Below are 19,153 nucleotides of genomic sequence, written 5' to 3' on the forward strand. Positions count from 1 at the left end.
TAACACCGCCGCGGTCGCGCGGCCGAGGTCAGTGACTCCACCGCAGTCGCGCGACCGAGGTCATTGACCCAGCCGCGGTCGCGTGCCCGCGGTCAGTGACCGCCCCCCCACCAAGGCCGCGCGGCCGAGGTCAGTGACCCTGCCAAAGTCGCGCGGCGGAGGTCAGTGACATTACTGTAGTATGTATATAATACAATATAAAGTATAATACAATATTATAAATATATAATAAATTATATGTATAATATGTATTATATTTAATGTTATATATGATATAAATTACAGTCACGTTATTTTCACGTGTTGTTTTTCTACTCTTTCCTGTCGCGTGACTTTAGTTACGTTTTTAATTTTCTCTACATATACGACGAACTGTCTCAAAATCGCTTTTCATTATTTACTCCTTCGATCTTACCGATTTGATTCGACTCGATCAACCAACCAATCAATCGGCAACGCGGAAAAGAGGGAACAATAGGTGCGATATATTCGACTCCAAACGCGCACTTCTCGATCCAAATGCCTTTTTTAATACAGGAGGAAGACATTTGACTTTCATTTGTTGTGCTATTCAGTTCAGGTTGTTAAAGAACTGTGTTTGTGTGTTTTTCTGTTATCTATTTAATAATATAAAACAAATATTCTTGCGACGTATATCCGTTAATTTATATATTTTTTATAGTTGCAATAATATATTTGCGCCAAATGTGACAAAAGTTCTGTCACATTGAGAAAAATATAGTAAATATAAAAGTACATATGTGTGTGTGTGTGTGTGTCTGTCACTCTCTGTCTCCGTCAACAGTTTTATTTCTTAAAAACGCGGCTACAACATACCTAAATACCAACAATCCGAACACATCTCGATAATCCGACACACACATTGTGTTGCATTCGGATATCTGGGAATTAGCTCGGATTATCGAGGTTGCGCTGTAATTGCTGTAATTCCATCACTTATCGTGGCTTTTCTATTTCACGACGATATATTGTTTTATCTCCGATAAAACAAACAACATTCACGTGTGTGTGTGTGTGCGCGCGCACACATACAAAAATGCATTCAAAACGAAACAAACGTCACAAAACCGGATTTAACCTCGCGACGATATTTCACGAGAAGATACCCGGTTGTCCGTTCGATATCCCTCGCCAAGTCGATAATCTGAAAACCAGATTTTTCCAATTACTTCGCGATCGTTCCGGACAGCTCGATCGTAACTTAATAAATTTCCGCTCTCCGCCCTTCGCGTGTGCTTTTCGCGTTCATCCCGGGCTCTGGTTCTCATCTGCCGAACGTCACGTCTCGTTTGTCTCCCAACCTCGGTGCAGCTTCCGTCGATCCACGCATATTTCCGCGCCGTCGAACAAAGCGAATAGAAAACGAGAAAGAAGTACGAGCGCTAACGCAGATGATGTTTCAGTTTTGGATTTTTGTGATTCGTGCAAACCTCTCGCAATCTCGTTTTTTTTTTTAATAAAAATCCTGTAATAATTAAATGACTTAAAAAAATAATAAAAATAATAATTGTAGTAAAATTGTACTAAAATTGCTAATAATTTCAAAAAGTAATCTCGATTTTACATTTTTGTTTAAAAAACAAAAAAAAAAGTAGTTTGCGTTTCGATCTCTCTCTTAAATTCGCCACTGAAGCGCGTCGCGCTCAACTGCAGGCTGCTGCGGTGGGAAACGGTATAAACGGTTTACACCCGGTGGATATCTCGAGCGAGAAAAGGGGATGGTGGTCGCGGAAGGATGCGACCGGCAGCGAAAAGAAGAAGATGGAAGTATAATAAGAAGAGAAATATGAAAGAGGATGAGAGAGAGACGAGGAAAAAGACGAAGAAGATATATGTAGAGGCCTCGTGGGCGCCCGGAGGGGTGTCGGAAAATGTGATCGATCCTCTTGGCACCCCTCCAGCCCACCGCGGGTTAAGATCGAGGGAACCGAGACGGGCGCGCGTCATGCATCACACGAAGCGTCCGGCGCATCCAGCGCATCCGGATGCAACATGCGCGAAAGAAGAAGAAGAAGGTTCTTAGTGTGGCGAGAAGGAGCAGAGGAGGGTGCAAAGGGGAGGACAACGCGAGTGACGACAGTTGGGTTAAAGAGAGAAGGATGGCTGTCTTCGCCACGATGCGGCAGAGCAGCAGCGGTGCGTTATCGGTTACACGCTTCTCCGAATCTGGTACGTGCGCACACAAGCTCCGTTTGTCTACCTTTCGCTTTGTTTCCGCCATCAAAACTTTTACGCTCGAGGCTGCGAGACAACACGCGCGAGTAAACCGCGACGCGGCAGAAATCGTGCGGCGTACAACTGATATCTAACCGATTTTTGCAAAATCTCGCGTTCGGCTCATTCGAACCGGTCGCGGTGGAAACGTTTAAGTTGCAGAGTTTAATAAATATTAACAATTAAAACAGAGATTCATTTAATAAATATTGTTCATCCGTACTCTTTAGTGTTAATAATTATAAGTTGCAACGTTGTTATTTAATCGAAATAACAAATTAATAATTAACGATCATTAGCGACTGCTACTACTAAATTTTATATTACGATTCTCATTTAATGCGCATTATACCCTTAGTAAATAAATAACGCGCGTTTCTTAGTGCGATAATACAGTACGAAACTTTCTTGTACTCTTTTATCTTGATTTATTATTCTCCTTCGTATATTTAACTTGTTTATGTCGATATCTATCTGGCGCGGGTAGATCGAAGTCACACTAAAACGTTTAAACAAGTTTTCAGAGTAGAGAAAATAAGACAAAAAAAAAAGCCTTGTGTGTAATTCAAATATTTTAACCAAAGTCGAGATATTATATTTAACGAGAACTTCGCGAAGTTACGTAATTGTCTCTCGCTCGGTGGGGGGGAAGAGGAAAGATGTTTGATGTGGTCTCGCGTCAAGCTAACTTTATAACACAATAGGGAAGCTTGACACCCGACATCCGGGCTTAAAATATCGTATCGTCTTACCTTTCGACCTGGCTCGCCGCGGCAAAGCTCCCACAGAAGGCAGAGAGCCAGGGACGAGATGCCGGTTTCCTTGGCGAGAGTGGCCAATGTCGACGATACCAGCGCCAGCAGCAGTGGAAACGGCGATCTCGTGCGATTACAATGAGCCGAGTACGTCAGGAAAGATGTCAAGGTCAGGAAGCAGGCAAGAAGGTCGGCACGTCCGACTATACCGGCCACAGCCTCGCTATGAATGGGATGGACCGCAAACAGGAAACCCGTGATCGCGTGCGCGAGATTGCTCCTTCCTGGCAGGACCTGCGGAGTGTAATTGCAGATATATCTCAGTAAGGTACACATGTAAATGTCTCGCGAGGCGATCCTTCAAGCGGAGAACGGCGCGGAGAGAGAGTGGGGTTAATTAACTCTACCCCTTAATTAACTGTACTCCGCTTCGTACAAGGATCGCTCGATTCGAATTTCCTCCAGTCCACGGTTGCTTATCAAGCGAACGACGAGCAACAAGTACAATATTGTCTGTTTGCATTGTTGTACGAATCAAATATTGAATGTTAAAGAATAACACGGACGGATTTTTGTTTTTTTCAAATTCATATCGAGAAAAGATTTTCACAAAAATTTATTCTCACACGTAGTAGGTACACAATCAAACATTGTGTGACGGAAACACACATTGCGACATAAAAACCCTCGTTGTCAGTAAAAAAAAAAAAAACCTCCTTGAAGTGTTCGAGAAATGAAAATACAGATGAGAAATCTGGGCCAAGACATAAAAAAAAAAAAAAAACGTGAAAATAGATATGTAAATATGTAGAACAGCACAATTCGTAGTTTTACGCCCGACGTTCGGTAATGATCGTTGGCAGCGATCGGTTTGGCGAGAGAGTATTCGAAAATTATACGATCCCGATGCGCACCGTATAAAAGAAAGTAGTTGAATGAACGACGCGAGAGACGAATAGAATTTTGAGCAGAGAAGAAAATTGTATAAATGTCGTGTATATATATATATTTTTTTTTTCAACGAGCCAGTGAAAAATCGAAGGTGGCGCGACGAGAATTATATAGTCTCGAGAGGGCGAAATTGACCGATTTGAAATCGTCGAGGCTCGCGCTTGCGCAAGCCAAACGACGAAATGCCGCGTGTATGTACGGCAGATATTTAACAAACATGCATAACTCAAAACGCGGAGAGTTCGAAGTACGAGAAGTACCTTCATTAATACACTTAGACCCAGTTAAGTAGCGTGACAGTTTCATTACTCAGTAAAGTGCTGCGTGTATTAAATTAACACGGCTCCTCATACTTGCCGGCTTCTCGCGCCCATAATAACGCGCTAAAACGATTTGAGTTGCTAATGAACTTATAAAACGGCAAGCAACTTTGATATTACTGCTTATTTTCGCAGAGTCCCTCTCCGGAAATGCGCTAAGTATTCTCACATAGAAATCTTGAGAAAATCTCTCTCTCTCTCTCTCTTCGTCATTCCCGGTATTACATTTCTCTCTCTCTTTCTTTCTATAGCGTGACTTGAGCACTGTGTGTGCTCTCGTTAAATCTTCTCTACTTTCTTTTTCAAAGGCTTTTCATCGGTATTTTTGATTTACTTTCGCGGAAAAGAGATTTTACACAGCGCGCAGAGTCGGGTAAGAAAACGTTTGTGGAATAAAATTTCACGCCGTTCAATCAAACTATATATATCGCGTCACAGAGATTTTATCTAATTTAATAAACTTAAACACATTGAGTTAAATATATTTTTGCGCATTTATCGAACTAAAAACTTTGAAGTCTCTAGCGTAATTTAATTTTCTCTAAATTAGATACATATAATTAAACTTTACTGCGATTTACTGTACGCGCGTAATTAAATTGTACTTTCCGCGAGTATGTACTAAAACCGTCGCGCCAGAACCGGAGTTAATAAATACTCGCGAAGTTAAAAACACGATGACCGAAAGGAATGATGATAAAATCAAAGTGTCGTTAAAACGATTAAGACTTTGTGCGAGCGAGTGAGTTTTGATTCGTTTTATTACATACCGGAAAATATGCAATTCGAAATGCGCGCGTGTTAAAACGAACCGCGTTGTTGCGTTTCTTCTCGTCGCGTTTCGTGACGCGTTTTTCGACACCGGAGGAATCTCAAGTTAACCAAAAACAAAATGTGACAGCGTGAAAATAAAATCGCACAGTATAGGCTTATTGAAAATTAAAGTAAATTAAAAAAGTCGTTCTCGACGATTTCCCGAGAAAACATGTTCCGGATAATAGAACGAGGAGAATCTGCCGAGGAGTTTAATTTTGAACTCGTACAATACCAAGATCTGAATAGATCCATGGGATCTAAATAGATTCATAATGTGTCTTTTACTGCGAGACAAATTGGATCTCTCAATGTCTCGCGACAATTTTCCGTCTCACAAATTAACGTCGTCGTAAAGATAAGAGAGCGTGAGCAAGTGTAACACGTGTATGAAACTGGATGAAAGAATTATAAGTCCTCCGACAACATTTATTATGCCGGAATCATGATTAATTGAGGTTTCTTTTTTTACAGCCGAGAACAATAAAGACATCTTGGACGAATAGAAAACCAAAGTCGCGAATAAAATCGGTTAACAATTAGGTCTTCCTCGTCAGACGTTGACAAACGGCTTGCGCCATCAAAATGATGACGTGGGAACTAGATTTGACGATAATTTCACGTAATACACCGTCTCATAAAGGAGAAAATAACAAATTTTTTAATTTCAATCAATTTTTTTATTTCTATCAATTTGTGAATGAAGTTGGTGTGTCATTTCGTGAAAACTCACACATCATCGAAAGTTCTGACTTCCAATAGTTCGTGATAGATAAAACAAATAGCGCTGGCCACCAAAGCGGATAAAAAGTCCAGACTCTGGTCTAACCATTTCACACACAGATTCGCACAATCGCACCTGCGAAAAATCTCGCCTGCTTTTGTTTTCTACGAATTCAAGAAATTAGTGTGTGGAAGAAGTTCTCTCACCTTTCTGGCAACTTTGACCACGAGAACGGTGCAGGCGGCGTGCAGCGCTACGTTTACTAGATGATAGCCCCAAGGTTCAAGGCCACCGAGAAAATAATTCAAACGAAAAGTGGCCACGCAAAGCGGACGATAACTGCCGTGCGAGCCGCGTTCCGTCAGCGGTGTTCCCCAGAAGTCATTCTCAAGCAATCGATACCACGGTGTGCTCGCCAGCAAATCGGGATTCGTCAGGATAGCTCTTCTGCAACAAAGAAACAACAATCTCCGAATTAGATATGCATTCAGATCCGTGTGAAGATATTTTTAGAATTTATTTAAAATACATTCGAACACAAATAATATAATAAAAGCGTGAAATATATAAAAAATTAATAAAAAACCTGGCGCAACTTGTGGTGAAATTATTTTTCGATTTATATGCGACGCACCATAACAACAATCCGATTGCGAATAAAATCGGTGCAAAAATTGGCGAGCTCTGATTTTTTTTTTTTTTTTTCAGTCGCATTTGTAATTAGCGTGTAATTCAACGATAATTGTAATAATATAGGCCGGTGTGTATCGGCATGGGGATCGTATGTTACAGGAGTTACAATCGCGTTAAAAACAGAGCAAAATCTATTATTATACCTAACGCGCAATTCGATCTGCGGTTAAAATAAAATAAGCCGTTTCAATTTGCCTATTCCTCTCTCGCTATTCTGTGTAATTTAATACGGGATTTGCAACATTTCAGTCAGTTCATCGCGTTAACCGCATCAACCGAAGTTCTCGGGTTGAATGCCAGCGACAAATCATTCGGGGTGGCATTTAATAAACCATTTTTATCTCACATCCCGTGAATTAATTACTCGCGGCGGCGCGACACACATCTACATATAGTGTATTAGTCGGCAGAAGCAATTTTCGCACGCGTTATCGATTGGTTTTCTCCAATCAGTGTGTAAATGTCATTGCGTCGACGTGTTCGAATCTCTTATTGGAGAGAGCTTCGCTTTCGAGAGAAAAAATAAAAAAAATTGCAAATTAACGAGTGCTGTTATTTGTTTTGACAGGGAGAGATAATACTCAATAAAACGATTATTATCTCATTACGTGCCAAAAATTACACTTCAATGTGACATTTATTATTTTTGCGACGTAAGAAAAGAACAATGATTTAGAACAAATTTTTAGAAATTACACGCAAAAAAAAAAATACGATTTAATTTTTCGAAAGGATAATTCGAGAAGATAAAATTCGCGCGATTTCTGTTTCATCAGATCTCAAGACTTGGCCCTCTTTCGAATAAGTGGGACGTAAAGCGAAGATAACGCAATTAATTAGACGCCGCTTACACAAGACACTCGTTATTATCGCCTACTTCGCCGGCGAAGCAATCGTAGGTGAAGATCACTTACACAGGTCGTAGTGCGCGCTGGCCTACGAAAACGGTTACGACGGCGATAGCGCTCCGGTGAAACGGCCTTATCGCTCCGGTCTTATATCGCGTCCCGGTTGCACACTCACGTGCAACACACACATATGTATATTTCTACGTGTAAGAACTGCAAAGTGTATTTCGAGCACTTCATGAACCCTAGCGAGCGCCGCCTAAGGTCGTCCTTGAAGAAGATGCTGGAACGACAACGACGTAGTCGCGCGCGCGCTAGAATCGCAATGGCGCCGTTCGCTCGGAGAGAGCGAACTTTTGTCTCTTTACGGCGGTCTTAAATGGAAAAGATATCGATATACGCAGGATGTTACGGAATAATTTGAGATAATTTAGAGAGACGCTCGTTTTTCCCATCAGAGCGCGTTGAATACTCAGCGATTTCGAACGGGTTTTAATAAAAGTATGGCGGTATATATAAGTGATAATAAACGTGTGCGAGTAGAAAGAAGTGATTTAAATAATAAAAATGCGATTGTATAAGAGCGGATGTGATATTTAAAAATTAACGATATATATAAAAAAAACTCACGTTGATTTCAATACTTGTTTTTATACTTTAATAACCGAAAAGAGAGAGATTTTATCGATAGAATTTATTCGAGTGATAATAATTGTGTTTGCAACGCGAAATATATATTGTGCGTCTTTTTTTAGCGAGGACGCACTTTGTTTTTATGGAGAGAGTTAAATTACTACGGAATATCACACGGCGACCGTTATCGACCTTTTAGTTTATTAGATACGTGAAAATAAAACGGTGACGTTTCTTTTCTAGACGCGGAGAAACTACGTTCAACAACATTTTCAATATTGTTGTACTTTTGAATAAAAAAAAAAAAAGGCAACAACAACAAAATAAACAACGCAAGTAAAACTGCAACTATGAAATAAATGTTACAACGACCGTGTTACAACGAACGTTTGTGATAATTTCATGGAAATGTTCTTATTTCTTAATGCGATTCTTTTCAGAATTATCTGCGGACTCGGGGGCAAAAATCGCGGAGAAGTCGATACGCAAAGAAAGCTCGCAATTACGGCAGCGCGCTTTTACCTTAAGAGATTCTTTCTTGCCTTCACGAGAAAGAACATAATTGAATGCTTACACGGCTAAATCCGTTTATTCCTTCAAAGAAAGGAGAAAGATTACCACAACGACGATGTACAAGCGCTTCGTGCCGCGCTCTCGCGAAATGAATAAAGCTAAACGATAACGTTTTACGCGGCCGAGTCCATTTATAACTTCAAAGACGCGCGCGCGCGCGCGCCCGGAGAATTGCTCTTCGTCATTTCTGTTGAATCGTTTAAATTGCCTCTTCTTCGCGTTCTTCTCACATATATTACGCGATTGTATATTTACGCTCAATCGATAATCGCGCGCCGTGTTTTCGTCACGTCGCTGTCTCGTCCAATTAACGCGCTTCTAACCGGACGCGATGTTAAAAAAAAAAAGATTTGCAAAAAGTACACCGTCGCTCGTTACGCCTCGTCGAACTTTTTCTTCGGCGAATTGCATAGACGACGACGACGACGACGACGACGACGACGATCCCTCGCCTCAGGCGAGAAGGCGTTCTAATCGACGGCCGATCAATATTCATGGATATCGATGAACTCCGTGTTTCGGGTTCGTCTTCAGATACCCGGTACCAAAAGCTGCTACCACCACACTCGTCGGGATCCTCGTATATACTATATATATATATCGTCGGGAAAAATAGAACAAAAAGCTTCGTTCAACTTTGCGTCGTATAATTTTTAGTACCGCAACCTTTAACAAGCTGCACTCTTTTAATAATACCGTCTTTGACAATATCTGTATGACTATATCTGTTCTTATACATTGTGCGAGAGCACCAGCTTTTGATCAAATAATTTTCTCGCGAAAAGAGACGTCTCGCAAAAATCATCCGTTTTTGCAATGAGACTAACTTTGCAGATATTACAATAAGCGATATTTCAATAAGAAGTTTCTTTGTTGTATTTTTTGCCAATATATATTTTTCTCACAAATTTCCGCGGAATAAGTTTTTAATTTATAATTACGAGAACTTATTGCAATAATATTAATTATACAGATATACGGGAAGCGATTTGTAAACAATAACAGAGCAAATATATGGAAATCCACCGCACATTTAAATATTACATTGTACATTTCAATTTTACTTATAAAAAATTTATTGGATTCTCTCTCTCTCTCTTTCTTTATGTCCCTATCTCTTTCTCGTATTGCGCTGTTATAATATTTAATCGCAATCAGAGATATAGTATTAATCAATGAAATTATCATCACAAATTATCGAAAATGTGATGACTGCGTTTAATGAAATATACATTGTCAAAATAGAGATTCTAATTAGAACGGCGTAAATTGCCTGAATTTAAATATTTAGACGCCGCGGCTTCAACTCTCTCTGATACACGTTTTAAAGTACATATTCCCCTTTATTAATCTGGGAATAAATTACGTGTCGAGTTCGCGCGAAAATCTCCGCGCAATTCGTCGGGAACGTCGCGTAAAACGCGCGACACCAAATTACTTTCTTGTTAGTCGTTACCCGCACAATTCCCGTCGAATAATTTGTTATGCCGGAATGAGTTTGTCCGTAAAGCTGCGCTGCTGCGCGCAGCTCGTTCTCGCGGACGCGCGAGCAATCTCGATTACTCGCGCGTTTCAACCTATTTCCTACCGATGCTTTTTCGCGCGCGCTTTTCGGCTTCGCCGTTCGTCCGACTCGCGTGTAATGAAAATTTGTAAAATTTTCCCGGCGAGAAGCGCGAACGACAGCCGGGGGCGAGGCGAGCCATCAATTAATCCCCATTCATGCCGATTGCAGCATTCTGAAAATTGTCGTCGCACCCGCCTCGTTTAGAAGTTATTTTTCTGCACACCCCTCGATTTTCCGCCTCGTCTGAGCCAAGACCCGTCCAAGTAAGCCGCTCCTTGCCACCGACACGTTCCTGCAATTGAATTTACCGGCTATAATCTCCCGCGTCTCCCTGGACCCTAAATTTTTGACGTATTTGCCTGAGAGACGTGAGCGAAGGAGAGAGCGAATGAAAAAAGGGAAAAGAAATTTGAAATATTCTTCTAAAAAAAAAGACAAAAAAAAAAAAAACAAAAATTATAATACGTCATCATTTATCACCGTTAGCCGTGAGCTAAGTCTGAGTAACGAGAATTTATAATACAGGAAGATATATTAGACGTGTCTTTCCGTAAAGTCAAAAACAATTCTGAATTGTATCTCATTTTCTGTTCCACTTATCGCCGTCTTTTATATTCCCCTTCATCATTCTCGATCCCTTTTTGGGGAGTAAGGTTTGCGGAATGACGCGGCGGAAAGTTAATTCATCGTGGGGATATGTGCCGCGACGAAGTGAAACGGCGAAATCAATGTCGAAAATTTAATCTCGATAATGAACACCAAGAACGGCTGAGCACCAAGACCAAGGTGCTGTGCGCGCGTTTAATGGCGCGTGTAGCAGATCCAACAGAGATACAATTTCGACGATTTAGAGATCGATCACTCCTGTCGTCGGGAGGGTTGGTTCGCGCGCGCGCGGTCGATATCGCGCAGCGATACGATGGGATATTCGCATGGCGCGCGCGATACCGCGAATTATTTCTTTGAAATCCGCGGGGAAATAAAGACGCTCCGCAGGATGTGTGTATTTGGAGAACGCTCGTGTATACGACACAACTCACGATAACGCGCGTGACGTTAATGAAGCTCGTCATGGGCGCACGAAGGGATACCGCACCACGATTTTCCGTCATGAAGCCTAACTTTGAAGCGTGAAGCACATGATTGCTCGAGCTATTTCCGTTCTCTTTACACCCTCCGTTCTGTTTCCCCGAATATCGCTATCGCAAACGCGCGCCCGCGCGTTAAGTTATCGTCAAGTTATTGTTAACTTGTACAAAAAATTATTAAAGCGATAAAAGAAAAAAATCAAAGAAGAGAATTACATTTGACGTCGAGCGTTCCCTTTGATCAGGAACCGTCTGAAATCTAACACATTATGCTCGCGCAAAAAAAGACGAGCACACAAACGAAACGCTCGCAAAAAAATAAAAAAATAAAAAGCAGGAACAGACCTTCTCTACCCCAAAAAGGCAGAAAACGTCGCTCGAAATGTCTCGTTTCTGATAATCTCCGTAAAAACGACGACACGACATCAGCGTCGTCGTGTTCTCCACGTGTCGTGTGTGACAAATGTAAACGTTCGCGGGTCGACGAAGCCATTAGGCAGGCGAGTTTATTCTTGTTGACGCGCGTGCACGCCCACACATATCCGAGAGCGCACTTATGACAACGTGCGTGTGACGTTAATGAAGCCCGCCGTCGGAGTCGCGGGAGTGAGAAACGCGACGTAAATGGATTCGGAACTGGAGGAGGGTAAAGGGTAAAGGGGAAACGTTCTCGCTCGCGTTCTTTCGACTTTTTCGTCTCTCTTTCCGCGACCGTTCTCGAGTCGCTTAATACTCGTCCGACCCCTTTAAGCCTCATCGACTTACGTAAGACGACGCCGATTCAATTTTCCGCTCTTCTCCGTGAAGGGCGCGGACCGAATCGGAAAGCGCTTAACGACCGCGGTCAAATTAGAATTATTGGGCATCCAGTGGCGCGCAGAAATGAATTAATAAATTACAGGGTTAGGCAGTTCTCCCTTTCACCCTCTCCTTCTCTCTCTCTCTTGTTCTCTTCGTTCATGTCGGTATATACATATATATAGTTACTCGCACGACCGCGAGATATTAAAATCGACCGATGATTAATCTCCGTCCGTGGTTTCGTCCGGTTCGCATGTAGTGTGCGATGAAAGAGTAGAAGAGGAGGTGGCGGTAGAGCGCGATAGAGAGACCCCGAGAGGGAGTGTGGGAATGAAGTTGGCGCGACGGAGAAGGACCGTGCTACGTCGTGGCAGAGAGCGAGAAGAGAGAAGCTGTCCTATCGATTACATCTAGTTTCTATGGCAGGTCGGTGTAAGAGCACACGACGATGGCGGACTAAAACGGAATGGGTACGAGGGTACGAGGGTGTTGCATTAGACTCAACGACTGATGACATTGCGTGACGTATCCCCTATGTACATCGATTCTTCTCTATTGCCTTCTTGGCTCAGATCGAGGATTTGATATTGTCGTCTTAGAAGGAAAGTCACGGATTCTACACAGTCATGTGTGCGTGTGTGTGTGTGTGAGATGCGAGAAATATATGAGAACGAAATTTTTTTTCCAATAATCAAACAATAGCGCTTCTAAAAATTTTCCACGAAGGAAAAATCGTGAAATGAACACAAAGGAAGTTTGCTCCCCGCAAACACCCGGGATTAAAAAACATGTTCGCGCATCGTTGCCAAGATCGTAAAAGTGTATAAGATGGGATATTTTCAGACGCATTATCTCTGCGGTAAAGTTATTGCGAGTTACGGAATATTGCTGTGGAAAAATCTTGCAACAAAGAAAAGAGATGTACCGTTGATCGATCTCGATCGATCTTTTAAGAGATTTCAAATCCGATCGGCGACGTCGAAAAAGGAAGCGCAATCGGAGAAGTCAATAAAGAATTACAGATTACAAATACAAGAGAAAAGAAGAGAGAGAGAGAGAGAGAAAAAAGGAGAGACAGACATCTTTGTTTCATAGAGAACGACGTAACGGTTATTACGAGATTTTATATCCTTATCCTTTTACATTACGACGAGCGGTGAGAAAATCGGTTATGCAGCCATTGCGCGAGCCCGGGGTATTATCGCAAATGGAAATTTTTTGCAACGCGGTGAAAACCTCTCCCGAGCCGCGCGCGATCTCATAAACTTCTGACCCGCATTTCCATTTCCCGGCTAGGTCGGCGAGTTTCGATTTGCGTTCGAATGAGACTCCTCGTTAATCTTTCGATAAATAAAAATTCGTATCGATTAGGTAAGCCGCGATAAAAGTGGAACGCGACGCTCATTCGCTCGTTACGAGCTTTAAAGGGCAAACTTGCCAGATAAATCTGAGCAACAAAACTGAAAAATAAAAAAAAACCAAACATTTTCGTCGAAGAGATCTCGTTTCGAATTGATTCGAAACACACACACACAGTCTTTTTCTTACAACACAGCATTGGCGACGACATTCCGCTTTGTATCTGCTTTCCCATTTTATTTTTTTCACAGCTCTGCTCTGGTTTATCACGCGATTCGTGTCAAATTTATGATCGCTCGTTCTGAAGTGCGTCCGTGATTCTTTTGTCACGCGATATTTCGAAAACCGTTGTCGATGAGTCGAAACGCGCTCGCTCAAGTATTCAACGTTTTGCATAAAACATAAGCTTTAAATATCACAGAAACAACTGTAAATTTTCTATGTTGTACAAAAAATATCACGAACTGTAGTAAAGTTAATAATAAAAAAAAAAACGTTTTCCACAAAGAAATTGTTACCCGGAATTCAGCCTTTTACGCGTGTGTGAAAAAATTTATAATCTTGATTTGTAAAAAACAATATCTATTGTATATTATACACAATAACGTATTTCTCAACGATCGCACACAAATATAAGTTTTATGCGAAGCAAACGGAGAGAGGTGGAGAGACGAAGGTGGAATATCGAAGTCATATTCGAGTCAGGTTATATCCAGAGTTGGTTGCTGCAATAACTTATGACATTAGCATCCCAGCGCAGAGATATGGTCGATACGATCGACCGTGATCGAATTTCGCAACGCGATTCCCTATTGCGCGATAAGGCGGTCTCGCACCACCACCGCGACTGATAGAAATTCACACCGATGAACGCGACACGATACGGTGCCGCTTCTTCGTTGGCTGCACGATCCCGGGGGATGATGCGGCGCGTGGCAATTTGCAGACTATACTCCCTGTTTCTCTCTCTCTCTCTCTCTCTCTTTCTCTCTCCCTCTCTCTTCTATCAGTTATCTCGGGGCTCTCTGCAGCTTTTTGCTCGCCCCACCGAATTCTTTATCTTCTACCGCAGAGTTTACAAACGATAAAGTAACACCAAAGGGTGGAAAATGCAAATAACGAAGAGAGAAACAAATGCTGAGAAAAAGATAAAACAACGCAATTTGCGTGTCGTCTTTTAGAAATAAATTCTCGTACAATGGAGATTATAACGCACTATGTATTTTTTACTCACTATGTAGAATGGTTTAAGTGTAAAGCAAAAAAAAAAAAAAAAAACAGAATTCTACATTAAAGATTTAAATAAGTGGCTGAACTATTAAGCAAATATATTGTCTACTATATTGTGGGAGAGATGAGAATATAAGACGAGAAAGTACATAAATCAATGTTACATATACAGGGTGTCCGACAATTAGCGTAAAATCTCTTCAGGTAGAAGGAGAGTAATACTGAGTCGAAAAGTCCTGAACCATTTTCTTTATATATTCAATGGCATCAGCGATTTGTGTTTTAAGACATAACTGCAGAAATAGAACGAGACAGCCGAACAATCGATATTTTCTTTAAAGACAGCTTTGTAAATTTTTATCTCAAAGATCTCTGTACAGGGATCAATGGAACAGAGAGAGAGAGAAAAAGAAAGTGAAAAAGAGAGAAGACGAGGGAAGAAAATGTATTGAACGTACCTCAGAGAACAAGACAGAGAGGCGGAAAACGAGGGAAACCGGAAAAGCGATAGAACGGTGAGGGAAATAAGCGGAGGGAGAGGGAGAGCGCGCGAGAAAGAGCGCATAGCTCGACGACGCTACATTATGTCAGGCATTTCCCGGAAGATAGTCTCGGGAGCGAGAACCGCGAAGATGTCGGAGTACGGAGCGGTGAGACGGAGGTGAGAGACGTGGCGGGAGTGCGAGAGCGGCCAAATAAATACCTGACTAAATCGTCCGGAAAACTCATTCCATCCCTCGGGCGTCTCTTAACGGGGGTTGCACCTTCAGCCGCAGCGCGCCGTCGACGAGCGACGCGACGCGACGCGTCCGTTCTACACCGCGATTTTCCTCCCTGCGATTTCGCGACCGGATCGGTAGAATCACGAGCCCCGTCCCCCCAAAAATACCGGAGCGTTATGAAAACCCCGGAATTTCGCTGGTGTAATTCGTTCATCTCTCCGCGGCTTCTTCGACACAGATTTCACTCGACGTCGCACATATGCCACACGTCTCTCATCGGTGAATGACATTCGCGCGGAACGTTTGAAAAAAAAAAAAAAAAATGTATTTTAATTCGTTTTTTAACGATCAATCTCTTTCCACGAGGTCATTAAAAGGAGAGATATATTTCTTGTTTAGGAGGAGAAACGTTTTCTTGTTTATTTCTGAACGAGTCAAAATATTATCTTGAAATTTTTCTTTAACCATTAATCTTTTCCGCGGGACCATTAGGGGAGAAATTTCTTGTTTAGGAGAAAAATGTTTTCTTATTTACTTTTGGATGTTGCCTCGGGGGCCAGTGTTGTACGAGAGAGATATGATACATATGACGTCGGTTAACATCGTTGATAAGTATTATTAATGATAAGGCAACACACATTTTTTTTTTTTTTTTTTTTCACAAATTGCGAAGCAAAATGTCGGAAGCAATATTTTTTACAGCGCGACACGCGCTTCTGAAAAACAGATCAGAATTTGCTATTTGCGCTTAAAAGAGACACAATGACAGCTCGCGTTATGTTAAATTTAAATTTCCGATCTCTCGTCGAGCATTTAGTTCGCGCGATAAGCATATTCGCTTGTGATATCGCGTCGAGATTATTCGTGTGTAGATTTTTCAACGCCGAGCAACACGAAAAGAGAAAGAGAGTTCGGTTTCTACTCGGAATCGCATCCGGTAATAGAAATTCAGCGCCGCGGCGCTGTTACACACCGGCCGTAATCGATTTCAGGAAAGCAATTTGGGTTAAGTCGCGCCGTCGAAACAGATGCGGCAAAGTGTCGCGCCCGCAAGCGGTAAAGGGGATCGGGCGATAATTATTAAGCAAAGCGGATCGATTAATCTCGTCAAATCGTCCCGCAAACTCATTTCGTTCTCGGGGGCTTCTTCACGCGCTCGCTTGCAATATTTTGTTCTCTCCCGCTTCGGTAATTACGACGGCATGACTTCCAAGCTCCGGATCTCGTCATCGTAAAAGGGTTATCGGGGAACCGTACCGACGGTGGCCGCAGACATAATGAGGCGGTGAGAAGTGGCCTCATCGGCATGTGCGCACATCGATAAATCCACATCGATCGCTCATCATAACGAGATCTTGGTGCATGCTATTAACAACAGTCGAAAGAAAACTGTTTTTTATTTTCGAAAAATCTTCCTTTTCTGTTTAAAGTAATTTAAATTAAATTAATTACTCGTTGTTTTGTAAACATGAATATTCTCTTCGTCGCGTGTGTGTTTTAAATCTAATTTTTCGTTATTTGATTTTGAATCAAAGATAAAACGGCGCCGTATTGAACGTATTAACGCGGTAATAGTACGTGCAATTTAAAATTAAAATTGGGTACCGAGTCGTGTGCGGTGCAGTATCATTCGGGAATCGTTTCGTCTAAATGCTCGTTTCGTTTCTCTCGTTCTCGTTCTCTCCCATTCTATTTCACGTACTCGATATCGAGCCCAGCGCCAGCTATTATATTCGCTATGCACCGCGCCGGCCGCGATAAGATCCGCACACGCGCGGACTTTTGTGTGCGGACTTCGAAACAACCGCGAGATATCCAATCTCCCAGGAAGCAGCTCTCTTACGAATTGATCATGAGAAAATGCATCTCTCTCGCGGTCGTATACGCGACGTATCGAGATGCGCGACGATAAATATTTTCTCGGACGGCAGTTTAGATCGCAGCCAAATCGAAAGACGGCGACGCTCTCTCGTACGAATGAATCTCGTGATGTACGATCCGCGCTTCGTAAGTACGTAAGCAGCAGATTTGTATCCAACCATCGGTGAATTTCGCAGTCGATATTTCCGCGACGGTTGCAATTTAATCCAGAGAGAGAGAGAGCAGTTTCTTTTATTAATCTTCGATATCGAGTGATGAATTTTCGTTCCCGTTTTTCGATCGCGCAATTTTTCAAAAGAGTTACTTGTAACGGAATTACTTAAAAAAAATCGCTTTTCAATCTAACATTGTGAATAAAACAACGGTAAAAATTATTCTTAAAAAATGGATGAAAAAAATTAAATTTTCCATCTTCTTCGACAAAGAGAGCGAGACATTTATAATTCGACTGAATAACGTTTGAACGAAGCTTGGCTGATGTGTCTTGAAATTCAATACCGATCCATTTCAGTATCGTCGCGTCATTATTTATACACGACGTTGCAAGAAGCTGCCTCTCGCAAATCTGCGGGCGGAACAAACACGAGAGAGCTCGCTTTTACGGGCTCCGGGCTCTTTTCAGTCAAACTCGCGCGACGTCAAATTTTTTTTCTCGCACAATATATAACGACGTCTCTTCGTTTCACACTGTGTGTGTAAAGGCGACAAAAATTGGTGGATGTAAATCGAGCGTGGACCAGAAGGGCGCCAAAGAAAGAGAGCGAAGCGAAGGGATCGTGGAAAATTGTGTGCGGATTCGCGAGAGGAAAAGCATGACCCTCTTTCCCCTTTGCAGGGACTCGAGGATGTCGTAATAGAAACCCCTGACAGAGGTCAATCTCCTAACGGTCGATCCCTCGGTGAAGCCAATCCACCCACCATCCATCGATCACCGTCCCCAATCCGGCGCGCGGATCTATACGTATTCCATTTGCGAATAACCTGCTCGTGCCGTTCGGCACGAAGTCAGTCCGCCTCTCTCTCTCTCTCTCTCTCCTTTCTGCGCTTTTACATACCGCTCCGGCTCGTTCGCCGTTCCCGGGCTCATTCGTCCTGGCTCCGTTCCGCTCGATCTCGTTTCCGAAGTCGTCCCGTTGTGTGTCGGTTTGCCGCGTCGATCATTATTCGGGGGATTCCCGAATAGAAGTTTCAATCGCTTAACGGCACGTACAAATGCTGCTTCTCGGTTAATGCATTCGCAACAATTGCGTGTTTCATTCTGCGATTTCGCGAAGGAGAAACATACACGTACGAAAAATAAATAGAACTACCGTTTGCTCTCGAGAGAACGAAATTTCAACAATATTTTTACAAAAGAACAGGAGTTTCGAAGTTGTGAAAAAAAAGAAAAAAAACAATTTTTCTCTTAAATATCGTATCAATAAAAATATCTGATGAGATAAATATCTGATGAGAGAGAGAGAGAGAGAGAAATTAATATTGCAATATGCAAATTATATCCTAACAGCGATTGAAGGCAAATGTATTCTATTCATGAAACACAACGTGTGTGCTCCTTGAATAAATATCGCGAACCTCCTCGGTAATTGAACAATAAAATTTTCGCTCACGCTCGATCGGTTCAATAATGCATCGCATTTTACGGACGATTGTTCCCTCCGCACCCACACGACGTCGGGTTAAATCGGTCATTATACGATCAATGGCACGTTCGCGCGCTAGTGTGCGAAATTCGCGATAGCGCTTTGGCGGGTGAAACGACGACGACGACGACGACGACGACGATGACGTGGTTTCAGACACACGCCGGGAGGAAAATCAGAGTTCGTAAACCGTTGAAATAACGTCCGAGCTGTGCGGCGTGTGCGATTGTTGCTTGACGGCGGTCGTGTCTTTGAATGGATTGTGTAGAAAACGAGAGGCGCGGGCGGGAGGGAAATTATACCGTCGACCAGCGGCG

General features: G+C 42.3%; 1 protein-coding gene across 1 annotated transcript in view; it reads right to left on the bottom strand.

Annotated features, from left to right (window-relative positions):
* LOC109855233 (transmembrane and TPR repeat-containing protein CG4341) overlaps positions 1-19,153 on the bottom strand; it is a 209,993-nt gene that overhangs the window by 83,793 nt on the left and 107,047 nt on the right. The window contains exons 2-3 of the mRNA XM_020429243.1: positions 6,005-6,245; positions 2,988-3,284 (exon numbers count right to left, since the gene is read on the bottom strand). Coding sequence (XP_020284832.1) covers positions 2,988-3,284; positions 6,005-6,245 — 538 coding nt within the window. The remainder of the gene's footprint in view (positions 1-2,987; positions 3,285-6,004; positions 6,246-19,153) is intronic.

The sequence above is a fragment of the Pseudomyrmex gracilis genome, unplaced genomic scaffold (assembly GCF_002006095.1).
Source record: "Pseudomyrmex gracilis isolate BER0280 unplaced genomic scaffold, ASM200609v1 scaffold_84, whole genome shotgun sequence".
Lineage (NCBI taxonomy): Eukaryota > Metazoa > Arthropoda > Insecta > Hymenoptera > Formicidae > Pseudomyrmex > Pseudomyrmex gracilis.